This window comes from Canis lupus, chromosome 18 (genome assembly GCF_003254725.2).
Source record: "Canis lupus dingo isolate Sandy chromosome 18, ASM325472v2, whole genome shotgun sequence".
NCBI lineage: Eukaryota > Metazoa > Chordata > Mammalia > Carnivora > Canidae > Canis > Canis lupus.
In genome coordinates, this window is record NC_064260.1 from 47,879,305 (window position 1) to 47,894,178 (window position 14,874).

The window sequence follows — 14,874 nt, forward strand, 5'->3', positions numbered from 1 at the left end:
CAGGAGAAGGGGGCACCTGGGTGGCTCAGTGGTGGACCATCTGCCTTGAGATCAGGTCGTGATCCCCGGGTCCTGGGATCAAGTCCCACATCAGAGTCCCTGCATGGAGCCTGCTTCTCCCTCTGTCTGTGTCTCTGCCTCTCTCTGTGTGTCTCTTATGAATAAATAAATAAAATCTTAAAAAAAAAAAGTAAGCAGGAAAAGGATGTAAAAGGTAGGAAAGGGGTCCCTGGAGCAGGGAGAAATTCAAGCAGAGACATAGAGGTGGTAAAGAACCAGGTATGCATGGGGAACAGCGGGGTGGGGGTGGGGAGTTTGGAGAAAAAGAACGTGTTTTCCCGCCCACCGTTACCACGGACGGTGCAGGGGGTGTGCAGCCCCGATCACAATCCTAGCTCCACCGCCTACGAGCGGTATGACAGTGGACAGTCCCAGGTGCGTGCATTCCCATGCCTGTCTCCCGTGCAGCTAACACCTGCATCCCGGGATGGGGTGGTGATGTGAAGACTGAATGTCGTTTTATTAGCCGCAGGCCGGGCACGCAGGGAGTGCAGTGACGGGGGGGAGAAAGCTGGTGGCGCAGGCAGGCCAGGTCGGATAGCTCCGTTTTCCTTAGGCAGAGATGGAGCTGCGAGGGGCTGCCGAGCACCCCGCCTCCTGAGCCACACAACCGTGGGCGCCTGCGGGGCCTGCGGAGACTACTCGGGGCACCCTCGTTCCCTAGCGCAGATACCTGGACTCTGCGCCCAGGCTCCCCGTACCTGTCCTGCTCCTACGGGTAGTCCGACCGGCCTCGCACGCCAGCTCACCTAGCGCCCGGTGCCGCCCACCGCCCAGGCCCCGGCCAATCAGCACGCCGCAATCCTCTGGCGCTGATTGGCTCAGGCGTGGGCAGGTGCTCTCACCTGGCCCGATGGGAAGGAAGCATCCGGGCGCCGTTCCTGCGCTAGTGAGGTGCAGACGCGGGCAGCCTGGTACCCGGGCGGGGGCGGCCCTCCGGCGGCCGGGCCCCCTCGTCCCGCGGCGTTGCGAGCCCACGGGCTCCCGGCCTCCTGTCGCGGGGCCGAGCGGGGCCGAGGAGGCGCGGGAAGCCCGGAGCCCGTGCACCTGCTGCGGCTGCTGCGCCAGGACCCAGGACCTCGCTGCCCCTCTCGGCCACGAGGGGAGGCGAGGTGGGAACCCGCCCGCACCCCTCGTGGCGGCGCTGGAGGAGAAGCCCTCCTTGCAGCTGCCAGCCCCGTGGCTGCAGGGCGCCCTTGGCTTCCCACGGCTCCACGAGACCTGTCCCCGAGCTGTCCCCGAGCTGCCGTCTCTTGCAGGGAGGCCTGGGATTAATTGCAGCCCGGGGTAAGCCCTTCCAGCCCTTACCGAATCCCGTCTTTGCCCTATGAGGGAATATCCAGGTATAGGGGATTGCGATTTGGACTTACATTTTTCTTTCTTCTGAAGGTTTTAAGTGATCTCTGTGCCTCAGGTGGGGCTTGAACTCACAACCCTCAGATCCAGAGGCGCGTGCTCAACGGCGGAGCCGCCCAGCCGCCCCCGGGCTTAGGTTTTTGGAGGCCACCATTCAGCTCACCACAAAGGCGCACGAAAACATTTTATTTTAAAGATTTAGGTATTGAAGAGAGAGTATGTGGAGACTCAGAGGGAGAGAAGCTGAGCCAGAGCCCTAGCAGAGCTCCCATCTCAGGATCTCGAAGGTCATGACCTGAGCTGAAAGCAAGTCAGAGGCTTAACCCACTGAGCCACGCAGGCGTGCTGAAAATGTTTTATTTTAAAATCAGAAGGAATAAAAAAGGAATGTTGAGATTGAATATACGTAATTACTGTGTTCATCTTGATACTAGTAAAAATGTAACTTTTTCCCAGAGGAAGGAGCCCATAAAGTGCACAGGGCCTCTGGAAATCAGAGTTCCAACTAGCTCACAAGGAGCCCAAATCCGACAGCCAGGTGATTAAAAAGATTAAAAAGCCAGATAATTGAAGGATCCGGTAGGAGATATCTTGTCTGAGTAACTTGGAAGGAGAAGGGTATTGTAGGCTAAGTAGGAAGTCGGAACTGGCAGTAGGGGCCTGCCATTTGGCAACAGCCTGGCTTTATCAGGCACCATTGTGAGATTTTAAAAATATAGAGTGTTTCATCTTTTTCCCTCAGAAGAGCTTTCTGAGCTGAAAATTATTTTTTAAGAAGAGAGTTCTTTAATTAAATTGAGGCAGGAGAAAGAGAATCTTCCTCCGGGGGCTCAGTGAGGAGGGGGCAGCAAGGGACCGGCCAGGTGTGACCTCCAGGGCCTGCTCCGGGAGCCACCCCACCCGACAGCCCCTTCCTTACCTTGCTCCCACCCCAGAGGGGACACGGCCAGGGGCCCTACCCCAGCTGGTGGCCAGGGACCTGGAGCCGCCGGCAATGGCCTCTTCTTGAGGCTCCGGGGTGGCACCTGTGGGGTTCCTGCTCCTGCCCCTGGGTGGCTGGTGGGATGACCCATGGAGAGGCCCTGGGAGGGATGCCAGGGTCCCGTCTTCCTATGGCATCGCCACGTGGTCCCCAGCTCAGTCCACAAAGGACACCAAGAAAGAGAATCTTAAGCAGACTCCCTGCCCAGCTTGACGCCAACACAGGGCTGGATCTCAGCACCCTGAGGTCATGACCTGAGCCAAAATCAAGCATTGGAGGATTAATTGACTGAGACACCCAAATGCCCCAAGAGCAGTTTTATTGATAGACGATTGCATAAAATACTTAAAATGTATGATGAGATTTTTTTATTTTACTTTTTTATTTAAATTCCAATTAGTTAACATACAGCATAATATTAGTTTCAGGTGTATGAGAGAGTGACTCAGTAATCCAGACATCACCTGGTGCTCATCACAACAGGTACACATCTTCATCCCCATCTCCCGTCCACCTCCCCTCTGGTAACCATTAGTCTGTTCTCTATAATTAAGATTCTGCTTCTTTGCCTCTCTTTTTTCCCCCTTTGCTCATCTGTTTTGTTTCTTAAATCCCACATTTGAGTGAGATCATATGGTTTTTGTCTTTCTCTGACTCATTTCACTTGGCATAATACCCTCTGGTTCCATCCATGTTGCTGCAAATGGCAAGATCTCATTCTTTTTGATGGCTGAGTAATATTCCATGGTATATATCTAACATCTTTATCCAGTCATAAGTTGGTGGACATTTGGGCTCTTTCCATAGTTTGGCTATTGTTGATAATATTGCTATAAATATAGGGGTGTACGTTCCCTTTTGGATCTGTATTTTTGTATCCTTTGGGTGAATACCTCATAGTGCAATTGCTGGGTCATAGGGCAGCTCTGTATTTTTTAGGAAACTCCATACTGTTTTCCAGAGTGGCTGCACCAGCTTACATTCCCACCAGAGTCAGGGGGTTCCCCTTTCTCCGCATCCTCGCTAACACCTGTTGTTTCCTGATTTAACTTACATCATTCTGACAGGTCAGAGGTGGTATCTCATGGTGGTTTTGATTTGCATTTCCCTGATAATGAGTGATGTTGAGCCATCTGGATGTCTTCTTTGGAGAAATGTCTGTTCATGTCTTCTGTCCATTTTTTAATTGGGTTGCTTTTTGGATGTTGAGTTGTATATGTTCTTTATGTATTTTGCATTCTAACTCTTTATCATATGTCATTTGCAAATATCTTCTCCCATTCTGTAAGTTGCCTTTTAGTTTTGTTTCCTTTGCTGTGCAGAAGCTTTTTATTCTGATGAAGTCCCAACACTTTAGTTTTGCTATCATTCAGTGCTTTTTAATATAGTCACAGGGTGGTACAACCATGACCACACCAGAATTTTAGAACATTTTCATCCCCCAAAAGAAACTCTACTCATTAGTCATTCCCTATTCCCCTGCCACCATCCCCTTAAGCAACTACTTACTTCTTTCTCCAGTGAGGTAGATACTATTGCTTCCATTTTTCCAATGAGGACAACCAGAGCTTCCTGGAGACTTCTCAGGAGGAAGGCGGCATGAGCGTTTGTGACGCTCAAAGCCAACTCTGGTTGCTAGATGGAGAACAGAGCATGCTTCCAGGAGAGCTCTGGGTGAAAAGATGTGGCACATTCCCCCTCTGATGCAGTTACCATCTCTCAGGAGCATGTGTGGCAGGGACTAGCTGGCCACGTGGCAGTGACAGATACAACTTAAAAGCAGAATGTACAGCTGTGCTCAAGAACAAGTTGAGTATCTCTGTAGTGAGGAGTGTGAAGTGCTGAGCCAGAGCCATGTACCTGCTGGGCCCAGGCCCCCCAGGCCTGCACAAGAAGGCTACAGGGTCACTCAGCCAAAGGGGAAGAGCACCCAGTGACTGCATCACCACCCACGCTGAATGCTGGAGCGTGTAGCGGAGGCTGAGCTGTCCCCGGGTCCCCTGCTTGTCTTCTCTACTCACAGGGCCTGTGGCCGCCCAGCTACAGGACGGCTCTCAGCTTCGCTTGGAGTGGGTGCAGCCATGTAAGCAGCTGCTCACTGGTTGGGACAATAAGAGGAGATGGTGTGCAGAGCTTTCTGAGCCTGGCCCCTAAAGATCCCTATACATTCCCCTTTCTTGTGGGTCGAAGTGACCACAAAGGTGGGTCAGTTTCTTGTTGCTGCTGTAATAAATTACCACAAATGTAGCAGCTAAAACAAACAAACAAAAAAACACCAATTTCTTCCCAGAGTCCTGGAGGCCAGAGGTCTGAAATCCATTTCACTGGGCCAAGGTGCTAATGGAGCTGGTTCCTTCTGGAGACCCGAGCAGGGAAGAGCCCATTTAGGGCCCTCTTACTCTCTGAAGGCCACATGCACTCCTTGCCTCACTCAGGTCTATGTCTTTTCTGTGACATTTACCTCCTCGTGGTAAGGTCCCTCCTCGTGTTGAGGTCCCCCTGTTCCAGGGACAGCTGTGATCACATTTAGGACCCAGCTGGTTAACAGCTGAAGCTGACTACTGTAGCCCCCTGGGAACCATGCATCTGTGTCCACACCTCTTTGCAATGGGACTGTCCTAATGTGTCTGGGTCGCTGTGACAGAAAAGCACAGAAGGGCCGAGTTATAAACAATAAAACTTCTCAACAGTTCTAGAGGCTGGAAGCCCAAGATCAAGGCGACAGCAGAATTGGTGTCAGGGGAGAGCCGGCTTCCTCATTCATAGATGGCCACCTTCCCGTTGTGTCCTCACATGGCAGAAGGAGCAAGGGAGCTCTCTGGGGTCCCTTTTAAGAGGGCACTTGCATGAGTTCTCCACCTGCAGGACCTAAACACCTCCCAAAAGTCCTACCACCAAAATCCATCACATCTAGCATTAGGTTCAATATATGAATTTGGGGAAGATGCAGGCACCTGGTCCATAGCAGTGACCTCACTGTGCCTCCTGTCCATAGATGGGTGTACTCCATTTCTTTTTTTTAAATTATTTATTTATTTATGATAGTCACACAGAGAGAGAGAGAGAGGCAGAGACACAGGCAGAGGGAGAAGCGGGCTCCATGCACCGGGAGCCCGACGTGGGATTCGATCCCGGGTCTCCAGGATCACGCCCTGGGCCAAAGGCAGGCGCCAAACCGCTGCGCCACCCTGAGATCCCTACTCAATTTCTTCAACCTCTTGAATCTTGGTTGGGCTTGTTTGTGGCTTCTGACCAATGTGGCAGAAATGACATTGTGTGAGTTCTGTGGACAACGTCAACAGGTCTAGAGCACTTAGGACACCTTCATCTCTCTCTCTTTCTTTTTAAAGGTTTTATTTCTTTATTCATGAGAGACACACAGAGAGAGGCAGAGACATAGGCAGAGGGAGACACAGGCTCAACCGCTGAGCCATCCAGGTGTCCCAGAACACCATCTTTTTTTTTTTTTTTTTTCCCAGAACACCATCTTTGATCTTGCTCCTCCGGAGCCTGAGGCTGCTGTGAAAAAGCCCAGGGGAGGGGCCCCTGGGGGGCTCAGTGGTTGAGCATCTGCCTGTGGCTCAGGTCATGATCCCAGAGTCCTGGGATTGAGCCCCACATCTTGCACCCTGCTCAGCAGGGAGTCTGCTTCTCCCTCTTCCTCTGCTTGTGTGCTCTCTCTCTTAAATAAATAAATAAAATCTTAAAAAGAAAAAAAGAAACAAAAGAAGCAGCAGCCCAGGGGAGTGTAAACCACATGAACAAGAACTCAGGAAAGACCAGCATAAGGTCCACCCAGGTTGGCAATCCACCAAATCATGAGAAACAAGAACCCATTGTTTTTTACCACTAAGTTTTGGGGTGGATTTTTACATAGCAGATAAGAAACCACAGCAGATGGTGATCTTTTAGTGGATTATGAAATCAATTTTGGGGGGGAAATGACAGCACACAAAATAGAAGACAGCAGAATAGAAAATATAACAGTTCATGTCAGACACGAGTTCCAATCATCTGCTGCCATGTAAGGAGCCACCCCAGAAGTCCACAATAAAAAAAACAACCATTTCACCATGCTCAAGTGTCACAGACCGCCAGTTTGGACAGGGCACAGGGCAAGGGCTCATTCTGTTTCCAGTGGACCTCCGCTGGGGTGGCTCAGGTGGTTGGCCAAGGCCATGAAGTGTTTGGGGCCATAAGTCAGGTGCCCAGTTCTCACTGTTGGGGGAGAGTCTCATTTCTTCTCCCTGGCCTGTCTTAGGGGACACATGTGGTGTCTTCACTCACGTGCTGGCCACATGCGACAGGATGGGAGGAACCTCTGGGGTCTCGCTCTCCCCGCCCACCCCCCAGGTGGCTCAGTTGGGCTCCCTTACAGCATGGTGGTCTCTGGGGAGTTGGGCTTCTTACTTGGGGGCTGGTTTCTGTAAGGCTGACTTCTGATGGCCTCACTTCAGGGGTCCCCAGTGTCACATCTGCACGTCCATGTGGTTAACCACACCAGTGAGACCGGGCTGGCTTCAGGGGAGGACTTAGACTCTACCTCCCGATGGGAGTTGTAGCAAAGGATCTGCAGCCATCGTTAACTGTGACACTGTCAGATGCTGCGTTTCCCCAAGTCTAAGATGTCACTGCTTTGAGGACGCATCCTGACCTCACGCCTATTGGCATGCGAAGGCACGGTGGAGATGGGATTGGCTGAACGTCTGTGTGCGCATGCATGCGGAGTCGTGGTGTGAGAGATCTTTCTGCTGTGGGTGCAGCTGGAAGTTCAAACCCGGCCTGAATTACATTGCAAACGAAGGTCAGGAAGGAATCCTTCCAGACATCTGCAGACCGAGACAGTCTGTCACCTGCAGGGGCTCCCTACATAACTGCTAACAGCGTTTATTCCAGAATATTGCACACAAATGCAAAAGTAGAACATACACCAAACCCTCACAAACCCCTCACCCATTTTCAACAGTTATTAACCCACGGGGTCAAGGTCAATTTTGTTTGATCTATACCCTGATCCAACCCTTCCCCGATATTATATTTTTAAAGCTTGAATTTATTTGAGAGAGCGAGCAAGAGCGCACGAGCAGGGGGAGCAGCAGGCAGAGGGAGAGGGAGAAGCAGCTTCCCACGGAGCACGGAGCTCGATGTGGGATTGATTCCAGGACCCTGAGATCATGACCTGAACTAAAGGCAGACGCTTCTCTGATGGAGCCTCCCAGGTGCCCCTTGCCCAGTGTTATTTTATTTTTTTAAAAAGATTTTATTTATTCACGAGAGACACACAGAGAGAGAGGCTCTGAGACACAGGCAGAGGAGAAGCAGGATCCATGCAGGGAGCCTGATGTGGGACTAGATCCAAGGTCTTCAGGATCAGGCCCTGGGCTGAAGGTGGTGCTAAACCACTGAGCCACCTGGGCTGCCCCCTCAGTGTTATTTTATTTTATTTATTTATTTTTCTGGTTTTAATTTAATTTAATTGTATTTTTAAAAGATTTTATTTATTTATTCATGAGAGACACAGAGAGAGAGAGAGAGAAAAAGAGAGAGAGAGAGAGAGAGGCAGAGATACAGGCAGAGGGAGAAGCAGGCTCCATGCAGGGAGCCCAATGTGGGACTCGATCCCGAGACCCCAGGATCAGGCCCTGGGCTGAAGGCAGCGCCAAACCGCTGAGCCACCGGGGCTGCCCTATCTCAGTGTTATTTTAAAGCAAGTCCCAGGCACTATACTATTTCATTCGTAAATCCTGGGGGAGCAGGGACAGCGGCCACTGCTGTTTTCCTTGAAACAATGTGCATGCTGTTACTTTGATGAAAACATTAAAGAAAGAGGAGCACCTGGCCGGCCGGTTCCATTGGGGTAGCGTGACTGCTCAGTCTCGGGGTCGTGAGTTCCAGCCCCACGTTGGGGGTAGACATTGCTTAACATCTTAAAAAAGTAAAAATTAAAAAGGAAATAGGGTGTTGGAGAGCTGATGACTCAAATCTCTTCAGCCCTATAGGTTATGTCATGTCACAATTCCTCGGTGACATTGCTTTTGTTTAACAACAACAACAAAATTTCAAATTAGTTTAGGTTGTTTTTATTTTAATTTTAAAAATTTAAAATTGCTTTTGTTTGATTTCAGGAGAGCATCCTGGACGATGGAGCCAAAGCCGGGAAGGCACAGCTGTTGGCCTCCCCTCATTGCGAGGGGAGAGCTGTGCTCTGTTGGCTTCCTCCGCAGACGGCCGTGGAGACCCACTTAAAATATTCTAGATGAGCCACACCTCGGGCCGGGCCTCAGGACAGCGGCCACGGGGAAGAAGTCAGGGTGCCCTCGTGCAGCTGTGTCTGCACGGCTGTGCCCCCAAACCTGTCTGGGGGCCCTTAGCTGTCGCATCACTGTGTCACCGGCACCTCCAAGGGCCTGTCCAGATCAGGTCCTCAACTAGCGGTTACTGGAATTGCTTTTTAATGGAGCCGAGCCCTCCCCTTACCCCAGTCCCCCCCGCCCCCCGCCGTTCGTGGGCAGGCGCTGCGAGGCACACTCACGCTCAAAGATCAAGCAGAAGCACACTGTGCCACCCCAGGTGCTCTGGATTGTTTCACAGGCCTCCGTTCCTTCCTGGCCACTCTCTGAGCCATCCACCCACAGTGCCCTTTCTGTGACCGCAGAATCCTGTTCCCGGGGACCCTGGGGCCCACCCTCCCCACCCCGATGTCCCCAGGGCAGGACAAGGCAGGGCGGGTCTTCTGCAGAAGAAACGTCCAAGGGTGAGGTCGACCGTGTCCCCACCCCACTCCCCACAGATCCACTGATGTCCAGACCTCTGGAGCCTGTGAATGTGACTTCACTGGGAAAAGGGGTCTTTGTAGATGCAACTATGTGAGGGATCCTGAGAGCGCCCCGGATGAGCCGGGTGGGCCACCGACAGGTGCAGAGGGAGAGGGTAAGATTCACTGAGGGGGCAGCGGCAAAGGCGGGCAGGGGCTCAAGGTGCAGCCTCCCCTGGAGCCCCCTCTCCCAGGGACACCCCCCCCCCTCCGCCTCCACTCCCCCCGTGCCAGGTGGGTGCACACAGCGCTGGCCTCGAGCAACAGGGCTGGAGGAGCGGCATCACCAAGACACGGACGGAAAATAGCAGAATCACCGGAATTAAGCTGACGTTAGAGGAACAAGAGTGTCTGAGATACGTAGAAATGCCGTAGATGCAGTGCGGGGGTCCGGAGAGCAGCACTTCGGCACTGGCCCGTCCCGCTGTCTGCCCGAGGCCCAAGCATCAGGCCGACGGCCCCCTGCTCCCCGGAGAAGCCATCCACACCCACAGGACTTGGCGCAGAGGGAGGAGTAAAACCCAAACCCACGATCACTGTGAGCACACACACTGGGAGTTCAGGACAGCAGCTGGGAGGCACGGCGGGAGCGGTGGGGAGAGCCAAGCGTCCTCGGTGGGATCCCACGGGGCTGGGAGTGGCAGGCCAGCCCTGGGACACTCAGCGTGGGATGCGCAGACCCGAGACGTGCACAGCTTCTCAAACATCTGCTTGCTGCTCTTTCTCAACTGACATTTGTTTTTTAGGCATAAATGGCATCAGCAAGGTTCTGTTTTGTTTTGTTTTGAAGATTTTATTTATCTGTATTTGACAGAGAGAGAAAGCATAAGCAGGGGGAGGAGAGGGAGAAGCAGCCACCCACCGAGCAGGGAGCCCGATGTGGGACTCGATCCCAGGACCCCGGGATCATCGCCTGAGCCCAAGGCGAACGCTTCACCGATGGAGCCCCCCCAGAACCCCTGGAATCAGCAAGTTTTAATAAAACACCTGCACCTTCATGAATCTGTGATGATTTGGGTTTGTTTCCGGAAACTTTCAGAGGCCCAAGGCTTGCCTGGCCGTGGTCAGGGAAAACACCGTGTGAGACTAGAAAAGCAAGGAAGAACTCGGAGATGCAGAGAAAAAAGGCTTAGAAGATCAGCCGGTACCGGTTCTGAACGGGAAGACACAGAACCACCCAACTGTGCGCTGACAGAAGCGACCCGGGAACGTGTTCATCCAAGTAAAGCAAACCCGCCTCTCTCAGGGCGGCAGCGGGTCAGCGGGTTGTGCCCACCTCCACGGGGCCGCGAGGGCCAGGCCCTCTTCCTCGGCACCCGCACCCCAGGGCCCAGGGTGGTGTCAGCCACCCCCACCCCGACAGGACGGTCTCCTGGGGTGCTGGGGGAGGAGCTCTCGTGCTAGAGCTGCTGGCAGTGGCCACCTGTGGGCTGCCCCCCCCTCCCCTAGGGAAACTGTTTGGAGGCCTGAGGTCCGGCTGGGCCCCGCCTGAGCAGGTGCGCCTGTCCCCTCCCCTCTGCCACTCAGGACTGGTCTGAGCTCTCGGAGGAGCAGCCTCACTGGTTGCCAGGGGCCAAGATCACGTGGAAGGATGCAGCCCTGGGCACTGTCTTATGACTATGTGAGCAGAGGGGCAGGAGCGTACAGCCTACACGGAGGGTGGACGCAGAGATGAGACACAGTGGCACACAGGCACACGTGCACACACACGTGTGTACACGTACAGGCTTCCTCACCTGGGCCAGGGAGGAAGGGCTGGCTTCTCTTAGGCAGAGAGAGGGAGATGGAGTCTCTGGGCCTCCAGAACGGAGGGCATAGACCCTGGGTCATCCTTCTACCTCCCAGCTGCTTGGGGCATCAGCTGATTTCCACACTAGCCGCTCCCCCCACAGATGGGGCCCCCACAGCACAGAGGAGCCAAAGCAGCTTGTTTTCAGTATTCTTTATTGGCAGTGGAAAATGCTTCAGTACTGTATTGAAAGACAGCAATAAATAATACTGTGATAAAAATAGTTCAAAAGTAGACTGTACATACTTTGTTACACAATCAGGAAGTTCACAAAAGATTAATAGAAAAACAGAATGGTACAGTGAATTGTACAAGTAAATTAAAAGCAGAAACCAAACGTAAAAAGACATGCCGTGCCGTTTCTATCTATGTATCAGCTGCATAATAAATAACGCACCATGAACTGAACACATTTCTTGCTGGCTTTTTAATATGCCAAGTAAAAAGGAAGAGTTACATTTGCTACTTATACAATCCAAAATGGCTATCTCATCAAAATCTAAAAATGTACGACTAGGTCCATTCTTTAAACAAGTTTACAAACAAATGTAAAAAGAGGATTTACAGGAGAACAGTAAGGCCTTTGTTAGAGTCGCACATTATTTCCAAGGCGGCGCCCACCCTTCGGTGTGCAGACAGCTTCCTAATTGGTCCTCTGAGAGTTCTCGCCAGCGAGCTCCGCACCAGGAGGGCGCCCAGGCCCCCCGCCCGGGCTTTCGGGTCCTCAGCTCCGGCGTCTGCCAGTCACTAAAGACAAGTTGCCTGAGCCCACCGGGATGAGGCTGTGAAAGAGTTCACCAGTCCTAAGGGATTTTCATAGTGTTCTGATAATCTTTCCAGTCCAAATTTTTATAAGCTGATATTTAACACCAAGTGTTTTTAATCTGTTCACACTGCAGAATAAAGCATTTCTTGCTAGAAAAAGTATAGTTAAGGTCAGTCATTAAAATACAACAATTGCTCAAAATTAAGTCTGCTTATTTCAAAATGATTGTTGTAGAGCTAGATTTTGTTTGTAAAGGATAATACACGCTGTATCATGTATTTATGATTTTACAATCGTAAAATCCTTCTCTGACAGATTATATTATTAACAAATTAAGTAATGATAATTACAATAAATGCACAATTTACAAAAGCCCTATATCTGTTCATAAGATTTATACATACAAGCATTACAGTACATTCATTTGAAAGACTAAAATTAGATATAAGAACATGGATTTCAAAGGATATTTATAGCCTGGATATACATGAAAAAGTAAGTAACTATATAAATGAAGTCATAAGTTTACATAAATATAAGAAACATTAAATTCTAAAATATTTTCTCTATGGTATTCATGAATTTTTTGCTAATTAAAAACTCTGTAATAAAATATCTCAGGGTCCATATAACAAGTATTAACAGATTAAAGATTCCGTTGAATTTTAAAACGTAGTCTTTGTTGGGTTCAAAATGCTGCACACTCATCTGTAGAAGTAGTGTGGGTAAACTGGAAAACAGAAGCGAACAAAAGAGTTAGTCTCCAGACGAGCCAGCTGAATGGGGACTCCCAGGCCCAGGAGGCTTCAGCCCCTTGTGGGTTTAGAGAAAACATCCAGCATTTTGCTTATTAATGATAATTCTTTGATTGAGTTCATCTTGGCCTATGTCTAAAAGTTACCAATTTTAATAAATAATAAAGAAACCAAAATTTTTTTTTAAATTTTATTTTTAAGTAATCTCTATACCCAGCGTGGGGCTGGAACTCACAAGCCTGAGGTCCAGAGTCGGATGCTCCTCCGACTAAGCCCAAGCGCCCCCACCAGGCCAATATTCTGGCCGAGACAGGAAAGCAGAGTAAGAGCAAACAAAGCTCCCCCAGGGCCCTCAGAGCAGGCAGGAGAGGGCCTGGCTCCTGGGCCAGGACCCAAAATCTTAATCCACAAGTCTAGCCCTTCTCATGGCAATGCAGGTTTTTTTTTTTTTTTTTTTTTTGGGGGGGTGGGGGGGTTGTTTGTTTTTAAGCCAACCTCTCAGGGCGCCTGGGTGGCTCAGTGAGTTGAGTATCTGACTCTGGGTTTCGGCTCAGGTCGTTATCTCAGTGTCATGAGATCAAACCCTGCATGGGGCTCGGAGCTTGGTGCTCAGTGTGCTTGAGATTCTCCCCCCACCCTCCCCTACTGCTAGCACAGGTGTGCACATGTGCTTTCTCTCTCTCTTTCAAATAAATACATCTTAAAAAAAAAAAAAAGCCCATCTCTCCACTGAAGGGCTATCAGGGTCACGTGGTGGTACTGCCTCATAAAATTTATACTTTGGGGCCTGTTTCATTCAGGAATGTGTCTTTAACACCAAGCTGGCTAGTGGCAGCTGACTTGGGAGTGACGCCAGGGTACAGGCAGACACTGAGGCGCAGGAGACCGTGCACCGCGCTCCTGGACGCTGGGGGCAGGCAGCTAGGAGCTGGGTGACGCTCCCTCCTGCCTCTCCACGCCAGGAAGACAGTAGCAGACGGGTAAGCCAGCATCGTTCTGTTTATGTTAAGAACAGAAATACATTTTTCCCCTTAAAGATCAGGGACACAGTAGCTTCTATGTATGAAGCATGAGCACACGGAACACCAGAACAGTCTCCCTGGGTGCAGAGAGGCTCGTGCGTGTCTACTCTGTATAGCTGCTGAGTTAACTGGAGCTGGCTCTCCTGGCTACTCACCTACAGGAGACGTCAGCAGGAGTAAGTCCTGACTGTAGCAGAATCCAGCCTCTGCGGTCCTGACACGCTGCCTGCTCCGACAACCACAGGGAGGCGTGCAAATACAGCGTGCGGTTAGTCTCAGAACATCACCTGACAGCACAATTACAGACAGACAGACAGACAGACACACACACACACACACACACACACGCCCATGGCAGCACCTACTGAGGGGCCCCGGGGGGGGGGCTTCCAAATGGGACTGGAGGAGCTGGAGGACGGGAGTTGAGAGTCACTGAGTGGGTTGTCCCCATCCCCCAAGCAGCCGGGGGTCCCTGGGGCTTCATTCTAAAACAGCCAGGGGGCAGCAGGTGACACCTTAACTTTGCTACACACACCTGCATTAGTAGTAACTGTGACTTTGACAGCTCTGCCTCTCCTTAAAGCCTTTGGATTTGTAAACATTTGTTTCAGCCTTGACCATCTATTTTTCCGAATAGGATGTGAAGAGCTCGCAGCCTGCTGAGAGGAGTCCAGGACCTGTCCCGGCGCTTGCTGTCTGTCTGAGAGATAGGACGGCCTTATCTTCTTGGCAGTGGGTGCGGGACGATGAGCTAAGGAAATCAAAGCCCGGCCTCCCTTCCTGCCAGAAACAGTGCGTACCACAGACGCTTCTGTTCTATCGAGGAACACTGGTCCCTCCCTGCCACTGCATGGCTCAGCAGGCATTCCAAAATCTGTAGTATTAGTCCTCTGCTCCCCATGATGTTTTGTTTCCCCATAGGTACTCCGGGAGCACAGGTTCTGGGGAGCAGATGCTGCTGGCAAGAGTGGCCAGCGCCAGGGGCCCAAGAGGCCCGCGCTGCTCCCATACACCTCATGTTGGAGAAGCCAGGAGAACACCCACTGGGCTGGGTTTATGCCTCCATTATCAACATGAGTGAAAAGTCACCTTCTGTGAGATGCACTCCCTTTACTTTCTTCTAGGGTTACGTTTCATTTACCTGAACCTAATCCAAACATTGCTGTTAACATTTAACAAGGAAAATGTGATTTGTGAAATGGAAGCTGTGAGGAGAGCAGTCAGACTGCCCAAGAAGTCAAAGGCCGAGTTATAACTAAAATCTATAAAAATTACCCACTGACTTCTTGAGGAAAAATGCTATTTTTTAAAAGTTGGGGTCTTCCCTCAC

The 14,874-nt window shown here is 51.1% G+C and overlaps 1 protein-coding gene and 1 long non-coding RNA gene across 16 annotated transcripts in view; one reads left to right on the forward strand and one right to left on the reverse strand.

Annotated features, from left to right (window-relative positions):
- Positions 1-960: 960 nt before the first annotated feature.
- Positions 961-11,974, forward strand: LOC118351412 (uncharacterized). The gene is made up of 2 exons (XR_004806858.2): positions 961-1,347; positions 8,524-11,974. It is a non-coding gene; the product is annotated as an uncharacterized LOC118351412 (long non-coding RNA).
- The window catches only part of PPFIA1 (PTPRF interacting protein alpha 1), an 85,636-nt gene continuing 81,901 nt past the window's right edge, over positions 11,140-14,874 (reverse strand). For 8 of the 15 annotated variants that reach the window (XM_049096791.1, XM_025451787.3, XM_025451780.3 and 5 more), the window contains 3 exons: positions 14,080-14,244; positions 13,700-13,770; positions 11,140-12,497 (listed from right to left, as the gene is read on the reverse strand). In XM_049096791.1, coding sequence (XP_048952748.1) covers positions 13,712-13,770; positions 14,080-14,244 — 224 coding nt within the window. In that variant the 3' untranslated portion in view covers positions 11,140-12,497; positions 13,700-13,711. The remainder of the gene's footprint in view (positions 12,498-13,699; positions 13,771-14,079; positions 14,245-14,874) is intronic. The other 7 variants (XM_025451786.3, XM_049096793.1, XM_049096792.1 and 4 more) reach the window with 2 other exon arrangements.